Consider the following 18,061-nt stretch of genomic DNA (forward strand, 5'->3'; position numbering starts at 1 on the left):
GGTTAGTATGTGTTTGGATGAAATGACCAAAGGGGTTAGTATGTGTGTTTTGGATGAAATGACCAAAGGGGTTAGTATGTTTGTTTTGGATGAAATGACCAAAGGGGTTGGTATGTGTGTTTTCAATTAAATGACCAAAGGGCTTAGTATGTGTGTTTTGGATGAAATGACCAAAGGGGTTAGCATGTGTGTTTTGAATGAAATGACCAAAGGGGTAAGTATGTGTTTGGATGAAATGACCAAAGGGGTTAGTATGTGTGTTTTGGATGAAATGACCAAAGGGGTTAGTATGTGTGTTTTGGATGAAATGACCAAAGGGGTTGGTATGTGTGTTTTCAATGAAATGACCAAACGGGTTAGTATGTGTGTTTTGGATGAAATGACCAAAGGAGTTAGTATGTGTGTTTTGGATGAAATGACCAAAGGGGTTAGCATGTGTGTTTTGAATGAAATGACCAAAGGGGTAAGTATGTGTTTGGATGAAATGACCAAAGGGGTTAGTATGTGTGTTTTGGATGAAATGACCAAAGGGGTTAGTATGTGTGTTTTGGATGAAATGACCAAAGGGGTTAGTATGTGTGTTTTGGATGAAATGACCAAAGGGGTTAGTATGTGTTTGGATGAAATGACCAAAGGGGTTAGTATGTGTGTTTTGGATGAAATGACCAAAGGGGTTAGTATGTTTGTTTTGGATGAAATGACCAAAGGGGTTGGTATGTGTGTTTTCAATTAAATGACCAAAGGGCTTAGTATGTGTGTTTTGGATGAAATGACCAAAGGGGTTAGCATGTGTGTTTTGAATGAAATGACCAAAGGGGTAAGTATGTGTTTGGATGAAATGACCAAAGGGGTTAGTATGTGTGTTTTGGATGAAATGACCAAAGGGGTTAGTATGTGTGTTTTGGATGAAATGACCAAAGGGGTTGGTATGTGTGTTTTCAATGAAATGACCAAAGGGGTAAGTATGTGTTTGGATGAAATGACCAAAGGGGTTAGTATGTGTGTTTTGGATGAAATTACCAAAGGGGTTGGTATGTGTGTTTTCAATTAAATGACCAAAGGGGTTAGTATGTGTGTTTTGGATGAAATTAGCAAAGGGGAAATTAGCAACGGGGTTAGTATGTGTGTTTTAGAAGAAATTAGCAAAGGGGTTAGTATGTGTGTTTTAGAAGAAATTAGCAAAGGGGTTAGTATGTGTGTTTTGGATTAAATTACCAAACGAGTCAGTATGTGTGTTTTGGATGAAATGACCAAAGGGGTTGGTATGTGTGTTTTCAATTAAATGACCAAACGGGTTAGTATGTGTGTTTTGGATGAAATGACCAAAGGGGTTGGTATGTGTGTTTTCAATGAAATGACCAAAGGGGTAAGTATGTGTTTGGATGAAATGACCAAAGGGGTTAGTATGTGTGTTTTGGATGAAATGACCAAAGGGGTTGGTATGTGTGTTTTCAATTAAATGACCAAAGGGGTTAGTATGTGTGTTTTGGATGAAATTAGCAAAGGGGAAATTAGCAACGGGGTTAGTATGTGTGTTTTAGAAGAAATTAGCAAAGGGGTTAGTATGTGTGTTTTAGATTAAATTAGCAAAGGGGTTAATATGTGTGTTTTGGATGAAATTAACAAAGGGGAAATTAGCAACGGGATTAGTATGTGTGTTTTAGAAGAAATTAGCAACGGGGTTAGTATGTGTGTTTTAGATTAAATTAGCAAAATGGAAATTAGCAAAGGGGTTAGTATGTGTGTTTTAGATTAAATTAGCAAAGGGGTTAGTATGTGTGTTTTGGATAAAATGACCAAAGAGGGAAATTATCAAAGGGGTTAGTATGTGTGATTTAGATGAATTGAGAAAATAGAATTTTAATTTCTAAGGCACTTCAAACACAAAAGAGGACTAAATAAGGCTCAAGTACCTGTACCTGTACCTAAACTTGAAACATAATCAGAGCATTATAAAGAAACAAGTACTAAAAAACAGACATTCCTTCCTTGTTTTCATCAAGGTTCCTACATTTAGAGTTTAGAGTTATATGTAGACAAGGTAAACATGAAACCTCTCACAGTACTGTGTGGTTCTGAGGTGTTTTACAATAACAAACTACAAAACAGAAACAATCTTAACAGTCATGTTGCAGAGAGCAGGAGAGTGAGGTGAACCATTATGTTTATTTTAAATGGGTCTTCTTTAAAAACGACATTTGCTTGGGTTTGCACTTGCTTGTGACCCAAATGCTGTCTGAGCTACAAAAAAAAAAAAAACATTTGCAGCCAAGAAACTATTTCCACTTTCTTGGCGAGGGTTTCTAGACATTGACAGAATGGGGGCAGTTCAATTTGATATATGATGATAAAAATCTTGCTTTCTCAGCAGAGCATAACAAGTGGTATATTGAAAAATGGTTACACTTTTCTTTACAATGGCCTAATTATGGCAAGATAACTCTATAATTATGTTGAAGCCATTTGAGTCACTTTTAAATGAAGTCACTTGCAGTGAGGTTTGGATAAATAATGTGAAAACTAAACAAAACCCAGTAGATAGACGTTGCCTGTAATTGTCCCAGAAATGTAAATAAAATAGTTTCGCAGGAAGGCAGAGAAACGTAAAGTGCTGTAACAATCACACTGTGGAGCAGGCAGCAAAAATGATTTTTGCAGCTGACTCAGCAATACGTTTGGTTCTAGAGGCCCTTTCCAACTAAGGCACACAAACAGAAGGGGTATGATGACAAATTGATTTGGCTACAATCTCACTCCTGTGCTCATAGTAAAAAGCAAAGTCATCAAATAACTTTCTGATGGTTCAAGGTGTGTACACTGATACCGTCTCCCTGGTTTATAAATCCCTTTACAGAAAACAGGGTCGGACTGGCCACCGGGAGACTCGGGAGATTTCCCAAACGGCCGGTCAAATGGCCGCGGCATAATGCAAAAATAAATAAATAAATATTAATAATACACGGTCGTGGGCCGGTCAGTCGCAGTCCAGATCTGACAGGAAACAACGGTTAGACTTCCAAGAATTTTTGAACAAACCACCCTTGGCATCATTCGTTTTTCGACATGATGCCATCTAGTAATAAGATGGTCCTCATGGTCAATGAGTGACTGCTAAACATTTCTTACACTAAGTTCCAAGGAATTAATAAATACTCTGGGCGCACACACACACGCACACACACACCCTCCTCGCCCACCCAGTCTGACTTCATAATTCAGTTGGTGAATGCCTCCATCAATTTCAACACTCTTCTCGTTCATTTAAAATGCATGACCTTCTAGAAAACAACAGTCAATCAATGCTTCTTAGCTTCACGTGGTGCAGTTGTTCTGTTTCTCAAATCATTTTTTTTGTTTTGATTTAATGCGTTAAAAAGTGCCCTCGTGTAAATAAATGACAATTCATCAACATTTTTATTCCCAGCACCATCACTGCGACAAAGCATGAACAGTGAATTCTTACATGAATTCATAAAGTCGCCTCCAAGAAACCAGCTATGTATCCCCAAACTATTTTTTTTTTTTTTTATCCCAATAAAAGGGATGACTTATGCAAGACTAACTCCTTAAACACCAGCAAACACAGAGACTCATCCAGGGGCTAGAATGGATGCATTATTAATAAGTGCTGTTAAAAAAGCACATCTGTTTTTACATCTGGTGCACTGTTGAACAGTTTCAACCAGGTCTGGTTCCAGTCTGGTTCCCTGCTCCACCACACCTTGTGTTGAAGCCAGGAGAGGAAGCCAGGAAGAATCAGTACCTCTGGGATTTACAGCTGGAGGAAAAAGTAAACGTGTTTTGTAAAAAAGAAGAAAAAAATAATAGTTTTTACCTGTGTTTTTCTACATGTTTTGAGGAAGTGTTTGTCTTGAACGGAGTTGGATCGGGTTGGTTATAGCTCAGTAGTTAGAGCATTGAGAGCACGAGAGGTCCCAGGTTCAAATTCCCCCTGTATGTCGCTTTGAATAGAAGTGTCTATAGAAGTGTACATACAGTTTGTGGATGAGTGGTCTTGAGATTACGGCTTTTACTTTTCATAATGATCTGATATTAGACTAATTAAATGTAATTAATTGAATGGAATATGGAATGCAAATCGTTTGAGTCTTTGCTGATAGCCATTCCCTTGCTTGGAGTTTCATTAAGAGCACAACAACTTCTACTGTCTGCATTATAGTTCCAAGAAAGTGGGAATTGAATAAAGAACCTTTGCTTGCCCTAACCTGAATGAGACTAACTCTGAACCATGGCACTTTCTGCTGTCAAGGACAGAGGAATACAGTCTAGGTCCACATAACATTTTTCTTTTTTCTTTATTAAAATCATATTCACCCGCACATGCTTATAAGTGCACTAGTGTAAAAGCTTTTTCTGGTTCAAGGTTAAACTTGAAAATTCAATGAATAGAGTAGCACAATATATTGTGTGGCCTGTATACAGAAACAAACTTTAAATGGATAATATTCTGACGTAAGTGCCCAACTGTTTTCAAGGATAAAAAAAATAAAAAAACTGACATAAAATAAAGAAACAATGATTGAAAACGACAATGAACCTGGAAACAAACCACTTACACGAAAAAATGCACTCATCACGATTTCTGTTAAATTTGTGCTTCTATGTATGGAAGCTAGATGCAGCAATAGAGAAAACCAAGGACGATAACGAGATGAGGTTGAATTCCAAGCAGATCCGGGTCCTCAAGATGTTATTTCAAATCACACCTTGGGCGCTATTGTAACAGGCTAAGGTTTCATGAGATGTGTCCTTCATGCATACGTCTTTCCCAAGCCAGCAAGCCTGTCTAAAACCACACAACCACAAGACAAGACGGTAGTTGGGGTTAAAGAGGTAAGATACTGTGTTTATTTTTTCAGTGGTTTTTGATGCTGGGAAGATGCCCAATGGTGGATTAAAGTATTGACAAGTAACTGGATAAAAAAAGAGCCTTAATGGATTCACACCCTGCGGTCGAGACTAAGACTGTATTTCTTGGCTCACTTAGGAGACTCCTGGGTCTGGAGGACGGAGGACGGCAGCCCTCCCCATGCCCAACCTTAAAACAATGAGTGCTGGTTGAACCGCATGTACATCTACAGTGGGCTTACTTTCCTACAAGGGTCCTGTCCAATCAGACGTCTTACTTGAAAGCAGAACATCAGAGATGCTAAAAATGTCTAGCTTTCTGAAGATATAAACTCAAAACGTTTGAACATTTTCGCCTTTTGCTAAAAGAGCCCTTAAGTCATGTTATATTCAAGGCTGTACATTGCTGATTAGGATGTCCATTTATTATTTTCACACTCCTTCAAGTGCAGTAGTTAACACAGACACGCTTAATACAGATGTGTTCAAATGATTTAGTTTATGAATGCATTTACAGAGAGAGAACAGGCACAGGGGGGAAGTCCAGTTGAAAGCAGTTCTCCTTGAGAAATGTGCACAAGTTAAATTTGTAAGAGACGATTATTCAATTGTTTCCCACTGCCAGTAAATAAAAAATGCCCCTCTCTGACTCCAACTGTGAAATGGGACACACGGTGATGAACTAGCAACATTTTATTCGGAAATTCACTCTGAGGAATAACTTGAAGATGACATGTTATTAAGCCATAATAAAGAGCCTGGGATATGTGTTTGTGTGAGGGGCCAAGGTGCGGAGGTGAATGTGTGTGTGGGGGGGGCTAGGGTGCGGAGGTGGATGTGTGTGTGGGGGGGGGGGGCTAGGGTGCGGAGGTGGATGTGTGTGTGGGGGGGTTGATACACTTTTCATCCTAAGATCTTGCTCCTCTCTCCATTCACATGGAAACAAAAAGGAGGGGGGGGGGGGGGGGAGACACTCATGTGTCTGCAGTAACAATCCCCCTTCCTCATCCTCCTCTCTCCTCTCTCTCGGTTATTAAACATGAAAGTTGGTAAGTAATTAGCCGTGTTTGTAGTTGATTTATGATGCCGGATAAGGAGGTGCCCAGCTCGTCAGAAACACTTTGCAGCTGTCTTCTGGTTGGCGCGTCAAACACATAGCAGGTTTGGCAGGGACACCTCTGGGGGGAAACCGAAGCTTTCAAGAATTTAGTCCTTGACCCTCCATGTTCTTTCTTTCCTTCTTTCTCTGGTTTTAACAAGCTCTCAGCCTCTCTCTTTCTGTCTCTCAGTCTATTTCTGTCTCTCTTTCACCCTGTCTATCTAAGTCTGCTGGTCTCTCTCTCTCTGTCTCTGTTTCTCTGTCTCTCTCTCTCTCTCAACCCTTTTCATTCACACTACAGTCAGTATTAATCTTCTTGCATCACCGTTTTTGTGCAGTCGTGATTCAGCATGGTAACTAGCACATATGACTCGTTAAGAGCGAGAGAAGATGAGGAAAGTTGTGATAATTGAAAAGTACCACTTGTTTAAAATTCCACGTCAAAGACACAATGGAGCCTTGAGGAGCTTTGGAAACAACATCCACAACAGAAGAATCGCTTATTTCTCTGCTCTGTTGGCACCAGGGAATCATTTACCAGGGGGAGGTGTGCGCTTTGGAAAGTGGAGCACAAGCTTTAGTTTCAAACATCCTATTTTACACGCTGCATAATGGTATTAAAGTTAACTTCGAGCAGTACATGAATCTCATTAGGAAAATCAATGGGGTCTGTCATATGCTTTCAACATAGTTCAAAATCATTAAAAGATCGTTTAAAAGTAGGGCACACTCCTATGTATTTTGTGCGTAAGTAGTGTAACTGATATGACAAATTGTGATAAATACCATTGTGTTTGTTCACAGACACACTACAATGATTACTGTTAATAATCTTATTAACACAAAAGTTACAACACAATTGGATGTTGTTTGCAAAAGATTCTATTTCCCCCAAAATCTTGTTTGCATAGATTATTTAATAATTGTTATCTTGATACTTATGGTCACCTCCATTTTCCCCACAGTTACAGTCTGACCTAGAAAAATTCAGAAGACAGAAACAGGTCAAACTGTTTTCACATTCGCACAATTTAAATACACAGTTTTGTCATTCTCAGTGGCGGTGAACAGCAGAGAACTAACTGTCTGAGTGAAAATAATCTAATTCAGTGTCTGCAGGAACAATTAGACTTTTGAATGGAGTTGAAATGGCGGAACTGTTTACTCTGTAGAATGTTATTTACACATTATTGCTGCTTTAATGTATTTGATATGAATACACCCACATACATTTCTCATTACTTTTTGTGTTGCTTTTCAAAGTTCCAAATGGTTAAATGTTAAAGGAGATGGAACAAATACAATCTTGCTCCATATGCTTTGAAAAAGAAAAAGGACTGGCAATTTTTTTTATGAACAGCTGGCATCTTAAAAAATAATGTTTTGCATCAAGGCTTTGGGACATTTTGGCTGTGCCTAATTGAGTTATTATGATGAAAAAGGAGCTCTTAGTAATGCACTTAGTGAACTTTCTAAACCAATGGCCACAAATAAAGCCAACAGACAAATTAGCATTTGCAAAAAGATTCAGCTTTTTGCCAGGCCATCTTTGTAAATAAGAATTTTGTTCTTAATGATTCTGCCTGGTTAAATAACATTTTTGTTAAAAAAAAGTTGTTGGCCTTCGTTGTTGTGTCATTACAGAAGACAAAGCTCCTTCTAGACATGGACTGATGTGTCGTGCAAGATACTGAAAAGCTAATTTAGAGACACTACATTAGTACAAAGTTGATTTAACTAAGGCTGCATTGTCCTGTGACCTTCTCCTAACAGTCCCATCACACCCGCTCCAGCTATTCTCAGCCTCAGCCGGCGCTCTGTACTGCAGCAACTGTCGTGAAGCTCCTCTGATAGTTTTCACGCCCCCGTCGGTGCGTTCGGCCTGGACCGTGTGAACTCTGACACGGAGAGAGACACGGAAGTGTCAGGAGGAGGTGTCAGGAGTACCGTGAAGCGCCAATAATACATTAGCCAATGATACGTTAGCCAGTGATACGTTAGCCAATGATACGTTAGCCAATGATACGTTAGCCAGTGATACGTTAGCCAATAATACATTAGCCAGTGATACGTTAGCCAATGATACGTTAGCCAGTGATACGTTAGCCAATGATACGTTAGCCAGTGATACGTTAGCCAGTGATACGTTAGCCAATGATACGTTAGCCAATGATACGTTAGCCAGTGATACGTTAGCCAATAATACATTAGCCAGTGATGCGTTAGGCAATGATACGTTAGCCAATGATACATTAGAAATGCATATTTGTTAACATATTTTGTCGGCTACGAAGCATCTTCTTGGTGAAATACTGAAATGTATGTTTTCTCAAATGTAATCAACTTGGTAATTGTCAACTGAAAATGTGTAACACTGACTGAAGTAAAATAGTACAATGAGAACCAGTGTCCACTAGAAAGGGGTGTTTATTTCCATTTAGTGCCAGTGATAAGCAAAACGTAAAACAAAAAGTGGCACAGTGGCAAAAAGAATACGATTATTAGAATAAAATACTGAGGACAAAGTCTATTTCTTATTTCACCTTCAGAGACTTCCTCCCACATAACATAAGTGGGAGGGGTTTAAAAATAACTCCAATCAAATAACAAATAACTTATAAGCCAATTAACAAGAGACGCCCACAACAAACTATCAAGATAAAATGCTGGTAGAATAGTTAATTATTGCAAGATTACATTTACATTTAGCAGACACTCTTATCCAGAGCGACTTACACTAAGTACAGGGACAATCTTCCCGAGGCAAGTAGGGTGAAGTGCCTTGCCCAAGGACACAACGTAATTTGGCACAGCCGGGAATCGAACCAGCAACCTTCTGATTACCAGCCAGATTCCCTAACCGCTCAGCCACCCGACTCCAGATTATTTTGGGTTAGTAATTATCAGTAACAGACTAAACTTGACCTACACTCATACAAATGCTAAAGGTCATTTTACGTGAGCATGATCTATTTTCCTTGCAGTGGTGTTACTACCCGCCATATTTCACTGTGGGAAAACTCTTCTCCTAAACTTCTTGAGTGAACCTGTTAGCCATTTCCACCCCAATGATTTCACCATCACTCCCATGTCAACGTGAGCCCTCCCATACACTTATGACAGACATAAGTGTGCAAATGGTACTCCATACATTTCCCCTGCATGATAGTCTGATTGCCTCTCATCAGAAACCAGCCAACAGGCAATGACATCCATCAAGGTTGGCACGGGACTGTCAATCACATCCTGACATCCTGACACTGCCAAATTAGAGGGCAAGGAGCTAAGAGTCACAAACGACAACTTTTTATAACAACCCTCAACACATACAGACTATGAAGAATAAGAAAAAAGGGGTTGATGGACTCCTTGACTGACGGGAATGTGATTGACGAGCGTTGTCACGACGTCAATGTTGTTTCTCGTGATTCAACGTATCAGAGAGACGGAGAGGGCAGTTTGTCTCTCGTCGAGATGGTAGCGGAACTGGAAGGCCTCTGCCTACACACCGCACACACTCAAACCCTAAAATATTGAATACTTACATCTTATCTCGCTATGCGCAGTATTCACCTGTTTTCCACTAGATTTTGACAGTCCAGGTAATATGGACTCGTAACCTATTCATATGTTCATTATGTATTTTAATGGCTTGAACCGATCCATTTGGCTCACTACAATGTCCTTTGAACGCTGTGTTTCTTCTCATTCATGCATACATTGTATAATCCTTTTAGCAACCAGCAGCCAAGGATTAAGTGCACAGTGTTGAATAATTCACGGTGTCCAGATTAATTGAAGTGGGGCCATAGCCTTGTAGTGCACTAAATCAAGCTGAAACTGGGATTGATTAGGCACATATATTAGTTGGACGACAACAGGGCCTCAGTGATTACAGCCTCCCTTCGCCCTTATCCTGAACTTTGACTACAGAAGAACAAATAGGGGCAAGGTGTGTGAGAGGACAGACGATTATACTTCATCTTCAAATCAGTCTTGTTATGTTATTTAACAAACGTATTTTCTGGTTTTCGTTCAGATAAGAGAAGAAACAGGGAACTTTTAAAATAATCTCCTGAGGTGGTTTCCTGTCATTTGCCAATCCTCGCTGAGAAAGGTGAAGTGTGTTCCGCATCAGTAACCGTTCAAGTAGATTTCTCCATGTTCATGACACCAGTGAGTGTGAAGATCTAAAATTATATATAGAGTTGAATAATAACTACCAAATACCATGGCAACAGCTCCCTCGCATTCCCTTTCTGAATCAAGAATGCTATAATGCACTTGATGATCACTGATTTAAGGAAAGCTCTACGGTACATCTAAATGTGGTAGGATTAAAGAATAACTAGAATTAACTTGTGAAAAAAAAGTTATGGTTGAATGTATGAATATATAAAGAGTGGTCAATAATGGTAGGTGAGCACCAAGAAACCTTCTTGAGAAAAACCAGCCGGATAAATGCCACTTGGGAGGAAAACATTTACGTCCTCACAGCAAGGCTAGACGGCCCAAACATGGCTCACGTCTACTTTCTTTTCATTAGTGCTATACTCACATAAATGTCAAAGAAGATAACCTGCCATCTTTCCAGTCTGCTGGCATTAACACAAATACGTACACACACACACACACTCCCTCCCTCTCTGTGCAAAGGCCCACATATTGGTTTTCAGAAGTGATTCCATCTCTTCATATTTGCAGCTTTTGTTGCTGTCGCTTGTCCATCCATGCAGTTTGGTAATAACTCTTACAGTATCAACACAGTCCTCGCCTCCATTATTGTTAGTTCAGGAAACAAGATCAACATTCCAACGATAATGTGCTATCCACATTAAAGTTTCATTAACGATGTAATTAAACATTACAACAAATCTATGAATAGCACCATCTGTTTCTTCCATCCAGTTCTTAAGTCAAACGGTCTTTTGAGAGTGATCGTAGCGGACATTTCACATTTAAGTTTGCGGTAGATAATAGTTTAGGGTAAATATTGTCGGTCAGTCCTGGAATCCGCACGGTATTGAGGTATTTAAACCTGTCTGACTGTGAAAATTGGCACTGCTAGCGACGTACGGGGGGGGGGGGGGGCAACATCTGGGCTGTGGACGATCACGTTGCCCGTTGGATGATCACACAGACGGGAGGACGGGACACAAGCAGCACATGACACACAACGGAGCGTTTGGTGGAAAGTAAACCAAGGTTTTCAATAATAACATTCAACACGCGCACGTTCTACCACCATAGGCTGTCACACAGCGCAACAAACTATTTAAAAAAAAAATTCTCTGGACGACAGCCAAACCAGAAGAGTCGGTTGGAGCTTAGCGAATAGACTCTAGGTGAGTTATCTCTGTTGAATCTGATCAAACGTCACTATTGCAAAAAGATTAATGCCCCTAGCAGAATAGTACAGCAGCAAACATTGTTACATCAGACCTCCAGGAGTAATTATAAGCTGCTTCAACACAGCAGAATTCTCTGACAAAGCCATGTACTTATTCAGATTCAAACTGTTGCTTGCGTGGGCGATTATTATATGAAACAAGTGGTGTAGGTGTGCATTGGATGGGGGGTGGGGGGGATGGGTAGGCACCAACACAGTTTAGCAAGATAAATGATGTCATCCCTTTGACAACTCTGTTATGTATGTATATGTTTATGAGGTCTAGGCTATGACAGCCAACATGTTGCTTAATCAAACGCATGATTGATAATGTATCATTTAGGAAGACTAAAGATAACAGAAAATAGCAAAGAAACAAAAACAAACAAACTGTAGTTTTTTTTTAAGATGCGGGTGCAGGAGCAATGTTTGACTATTTGTCATGTTTGTGCAACTGTTAACGGAATTGGAGCATGTTCTGAAGAGCAAATTCATGCTAGAGTTTTAACAGGGTAGCATCTTACCTTTTGCAGAATGATGTTTCCAGATAATGTTGGGTTCTGGACGACCAACTGCCAAGCACATCAGGGTAACATCGCTGCCTTCATTAACCGTGACGTCTGTTGATATGTTTGTGATCTTAGCAGGTACTAAAGAAAGAGAACACAAAATAACATACATTAGTACAGAAAAACGATACGTACAGGGTTCCAGTATTTTTGTAGACAAACAAACAAGGTTCCCTTCCCCTTAAAAGTAACGGTACTTCTAATAGCAATGCACATTCAATTCACTTGTTAGGCAGTATATTTACGTATACATGCTGTATAATTGGGTCTTCCACGCTTACAAATCAAATAATACATCTAGTATCTAGTAATGAATTCATATTCATCTCATGCAATATCGGGGTAATATCTCAATTTGACATGATCAAGAAAGATTAAACTTCATGATTAAAAGCTCAAACACATTTTGATGTTGTTGTGTCCTATGTCGTGTACACAAAGCAACTGAAGTCGTAAGTTATTGTATAAGTTATTGTTGTCAATAATGATACTTTACTACACATCATGATCATTACGATAGATGAGGAATATAGGCAAGCTCTGCAGATTACACAATGAGTGATTCGCAGCTCTGCATCCCATTGACCTTTGAATCTACTGCTCTAATTAGCATGCATTGCTAATGTCACATTTTGGTAATTTGGGGCATAATGTTCAACCTACTTTTAAATGCCACTGAAGAACTTTCTCCTACCCTCTCATGATGTGCATATACTCAGACATAGTGTTGCTAGACAAGGTTTTTTGTGCTTCTTGTACTATCTGCTTATTCAATGGGCTTCTACTATACTGCCCAACTAAAGTCCTAACTAGGGCATAAGCAGTTGGGGTTAGGGATTCTGGCACCACTGATTGCCCCAAACTCGGCAAACCACATTTTTGTAACCTGATTATATAAAGAATAAGAAACTCGGACCCCATCTGACCTTTGGCAACCAAGTTTTCTGCCGTACATCTAAGGCAGGGAGAACAGACAGACTAACTGGCTCTGAATAGCGGGCAGCGAGGGCTGGATTAGCAGGAGGCCCCGGGTGCACATCCTTGTTCTGGGGCTTCCCACAGTGATAAATGAAGCAGCGTCTGTTTGGTACACAGGTGACAGTCCTCTTGCTTGATAATGTTGGTTGCTAGGCGATTGAAACATGGGCCCCTGTACTGGCGAGAATATGTTTCTCTTTTCATGTGAGCGCTGCGTGTGATTAATTGGGGAAAAAGTATTGAGGTGCTGTAAGTAAAGGGCAAAAACAGTAACCTATATGGATGTTTTCCGGTAAAGCTTTCTCTCTGTGTGGTGTAGAGGTATGTCTGTCTAACAGGCCTTAAGTTCCTTTATTGTCAAGGAATGACGAGGATAACCAACTATCCAATTACTCACTGGGCACTCAAGAGATTTTGATCTCTACCCACAGCTCTGCCTCTCTCCCTGGGGTTACAAATGGCTGCTCTTAATTGAAAGCTAATGTAAAACATGTTTTTTTACATAAGCTATGTTTTTTTTCGCAAAACAACTGGCTTCCATCTATTAACAAGGTGCAGGGTATGACAGTAAATTATACTCAAATCAAGGTGCAAGTTGTCACCCTCATCTTCCACATGAGCTGTAAACAGACCCATTTTTGTGTTTCCTCTGGCTTGGTGAGATAAAAACACAACAATGTTCTCAACCAAAATGTTTTAACGGCATTTAACAACGATCAAATTGGTGACATTTACTTTAATATATTAATTTAGCTGTTAGTTGGGGATATCATAAAGGCCCATGCTACTCAAAATGTAATTAAATAATATTTCAGACCCCAACATAACAGAAGTTACTAGTTGGTTTACATATTGACAGCAAATGCTAATTTGGTTAAAATTGCAGTTCTGGGTTTGCTGTACTGTTGTGGTAGTTGCAAGTTAGCTAGTATTAGCAAAATATCTTTTGGGGGATTATGAGAACTACGGGACATCATTGAGTGGAAAAAAACGGTGTTTCTGTCCATTTTGATCCATTGACATGCAGCCACATCAAAGGCATTGTTCCAGTCAATGTTCTCCAAATCTATTATTGATGTTCAAACTTCTCTCATTACTAATTTAAAAGCTGAACTAAAACATCAAAAGGATCACTCGTCAGTGAGCCTTTCGAACCCCCACCTCATTCTGAAAACATCACAGCACCACCTCGAGGTCTCAACCAACATGGAGCTCGTTGTGAATTCCATGGAGCACCTGAACCACATTCATGGAGCTATTGCATCTCTAAACACTGACCCTATGAGGAGGGATACAACACAGGGTCTTAAAGGGAAATAGGAAGAAAGAAAAAATGGATCCAAGCCCACGACCTGCTGGCTGCTACGAGGTAACAGGGGGATGCGCCTCCCTTTAAACTGCCAGGATACTCAGTTCAAAGACGACATTTCCCAGGGGCGTACACCCGAAGCTTCCCTGTGTTCTAGGGTGCTATCCAGATGACAATACCTCTATTGAAGTGAAACTTTACTGTTAACTTTGTGTTATAGTGTCATAATGGCATAGTGTGGTAAAACACAAACGTGCCTGATTGACTAATTTTGTTTTTGAAATATGGTGGTTTTGGAATTCAATTAGGTTGTGGAAGAAGCCACTGATGAAGAGGCTAATTTGGGAGGAAGAGGCTCTCATGCGTCGCAACTACTCCCAACACACACACAATCTCCTCCAGACACACACACAACCTCCTCCAGACACACACACAACCTCCTCCAGACACACACACAACCTCCTCCAGACACACACACAACCTCCTCCAGACACACACACAACCTCCTCCAGACACACACACACACAACCTCCTCCAGACACACACACACACAACCTCCTCCAGACACACACACCACCTTCTACCAAAACACACACACACACTATTTTGAGAAAATGTATTTGGTATGAAAAGCAGATACTTGGCTGAACATGTTAGCAAGCGTCAGCGATAAGACGTTCGCTTGAGCAGCGCTCACTCAGAAAGTTGCCAGTTATTATCAAGTTCCAAAACACATCAGCCAAGATCCGATTAGGGACTCATAAGGCCTTTTCTCAAATATTATCACGTTGAAAGGGGGAGAAAATTGCAACGGGAGCTAAAGAACTGCTTATTACATTTGTGACTGCAGTGTAGCCTGTGTGACTAACCCATCTAACTGTAAACTCTCATCGAGTTGCAAAAAGTACGAAGAATCGTTGAAGATGGATTACGTATATTCCAAGAATAGTTATGTCAATTTAAGTCCACACAAGATGTGACCTTTGGCCTTTCCAAAAACAACATTTTACCACAAGCTTGTCTGAATGTCGTACGACTTTTCACAAGCCCACGGGAGATGAACCATACCTCTAAACATTCGCACAATATTAAAATCTCACATGGCCGATAGATTCGTTTTGTGGCCTTTATCGTAATTGCTTAGCTGTTACCTCCAGGGGGTTATGAAGCTAAGTTGTTTGTGTTGTAACATGCTGAGTGAACATGGTCGTGTATTTGTATGGCAATTGCCACTTTCTCTCCCCTATAATACCATTATTAATGGGGCTGTGTTCATGGCAGGGGAATAAGATGTGGTTTCACTGCTTTTGTTTTAGTGGGTCATTTGACCCGCTCACAACATATTACAGGTGGAGGGGAAAGTGCTAAAAGTTATCACCATTGTATTAGAGAACTGCATTTTCCGACCGCAGTGAGTGGTGAGTTCGGTCTGTACTGGTAATAAAACTGGATGGACATGTTGGAGAATACATCAAGTTTTAACATGTAGGTTCAAACACAAACCAGAACAATGGGTTTTGGACCATCTGTACAACATCAGGAAGAGCAGAGTGACATGAGACATGTTTTCATATATAACATGTCATTAGTTGAATTGGAGAAGCAGGCTAGAAGAATTAGGTCACATCCCCTCAGAGCCCAGCAGGTATGAAATTGTTTCCCGAACAGTCGAGACAGGAAAATAAGTCCCTCTCTAATGTGTTATAGAAGCAAAGCTTATGGGGGTCTACTCACCAATTTCTATTCTCATAATGTTTCCTGAATATTTCAAATGCCTCATTACTTGCTTTGAGAGAAGGAGAAGAGATTTCTCCTTCACCCAATAATGACTCGCGAAGCTTATTAGACCAATGTGAATTGAATGAGAGGCCAAATCCTCATTTTTTTTCTTCCCCTCATGGTGAAGAGGGCTCGGGCCTCTAATCTAAAAGCACAGTCACATCAGCGCACTTGAAGAAACCAAAGAGGATAATCCAGTGTTTGGAGTGGTTCATAATTGAATTGAATCACTCTTGCCCTCCGACTCATCACATTGTTTGTGACATTTCGCTTAGGAGAAAGCCATACGTTTCAGAGAGGGCGTCGGAAAGGCAGCCAGAATCGACGGTTTCCCCACGAGACGTAACGCCGCCCTGGTGTGTTGCGGTCGAGTCGGACACCTTCTCTCGCTGATGTTTTCTTTTTCCGATTAGTCTGATTGTCATTTCGATTCCATGACTTTGTCCACACAGGGATTATGTGCTTTTCTGCGTGTTTTATGTAATTCTTGGACACCTGTGTGGTGTTCCAGGTCTAAACGGCTGGTTGAGAGGGGGTTTGTGTTTATTTACATTTAGTAATTTAGCAGACGCTCTTATCCAGAGCGACTTACAGTAAGTACAGGGACATTCCCCCCGAGGCAAGTAGGGTGAATTGCCTTTCCCAAGGACACAACGTAATTTGGCACGGCCTGGAATCGATCTGGCAACCTTCAGATTATTAGTCTCATTTCCTAACCGCTCAGCCATCTGACTCCCTCTTTATAATTGAGTTCAGGCACCCTTTCATCAGATGGACTCTCTACCTCTCACAGATCCCCACACGCATGTGATGAATAGCACAATATGTTTCATCTGAGTTTGTTATAGTCCAAATAATCCATACATTCATTTTATGTAGGTTTTATGTATTCCTCAAAAGTAGTTGTATGAGCTCAGGTTAATGAGGCCTGCAGGCCATAAACATCAAAATAGAAGTTCAAAACGTATAATTTGCACAAGACCTTAAGTCGGCAAAAATATCAAACACAGCATTAGATGACAACATCTATGAAAACTATCTATATTTATTTATTTACAGTCAGCTATAAGGGGGCGGGGTCCTTTTGGACAGGGAGGGAGCCCGGAATTAATTAACATGAAAGTGCCACAACAGGAGGGTTAATATGGGTAGCATCAGGCCATGCTGGGCTTCCTGCGGTCCAGGCCAAGCCTGTTCGCTGACGACATCAACACCCGAGACGACTAACAGATTAGTGAAGTCCCCTTTCACCTGATGTACCATGCTGTGCTTGCAGGCCGTGGTTTTCTAACGCTAAATGAAATACAGGAGCATAAATTGTGTCACTTAAGACACAAACTAATGTGTGAGCAATGTAAAGTTGTAGTGTCTGTTTTAAGAGCTGAAGGCTGTTTATCAATAAACTAAGGCTAAGGGTACAAACTGTCAACTAAACTACTATAACACACAACATTTCTGAAAAAGAATACAATGAAATAAAAGAGGAGTTTCTGAAAAATCCTCTCGCCATGTTAAAATATAAAGTGTGGAAAATCGAAAAATCTCGAGAGAAAAAAATACTGTGGATAATCATGAAAAATATCTATAACACACATTTCAAACGTATGTCAAATTAACTCGCTTGCGATCGCTAACCCAATCATATTATCCCGGTTAAGACAGACCCCTTTTGCTGATATATCCTTTAAAAAAACTCAAAAATCAGTTTGTGACCTATTTTCAAGGAACAAAAAATCTTCCAATTCAATTTACAGATAGACCCACATATTTTGGTGCAATCATCAGATGTGTGACCCTGTTTTGAACCATTCCCATGTGCAACACTCCCCTCTCGTCCAATTGGATCTTGGTGAACATATGGTCAGGCAGCCAAACTTCTGGCACCCCAGGATGCCCAGGCCGCAAACTCCATCCCCCTTCCTTCTCTCCTCTCACATCTGAGTAACTGTCTGCAATGGTGTGATAGCAGTGTTTCCCCCTGATATCTCGCAGGGTTATTCATAGCCAAACCACACCAGGACAGCCTTTGCTTGCAATCTCACAACAACACAAGAAGTCTAATTTTCTAT

At 40.3% G+C, this 18,061-nt stretch overlaps 1 protein-coding gene across 3 annotated transcripts in view; it reads right to left on the bottom strand.

Annotated features, from left to right (window-relative positions):
* opcml (opioid binding protein/cell adhesion molecule-like) overlaps window positions 1-18,061 on the bottom strand; it is a 136,409-nt gene that overhangs the window by 22,830 nt on the left and 95,518 nt on the right. For all 3 annotated transcript variants that reach the window (XM_047043376.1, XM_047043377.1, XM_047043375.1), the window contains one exon: window positions 11,882-12,007. In XM_047043376.1, coding sequence (XP_046899332.1) covers window positions 11,882-12,007 — 126 coding nt within the window. The remainder of the gene's footprint in view (window positions 1-11,881; window positions 12,008-18,061) is intronic.

Source organism: Hypomesus transpacificus, chromosome 20 (assembly GCF_021917145.1).
Source record: "Hypomesus transpacificus isolate Combined female chromosome 20, fHypTra1, whole genome shotgun sequence".
Classification (NCBI taxonomy): domain Eukaryota; kingdom Metazoa; phylum Chordata; class Actinopteri; order Osmeriformes; family Osmeridae; genus Hypomesus; species Hypomesus transpacificus.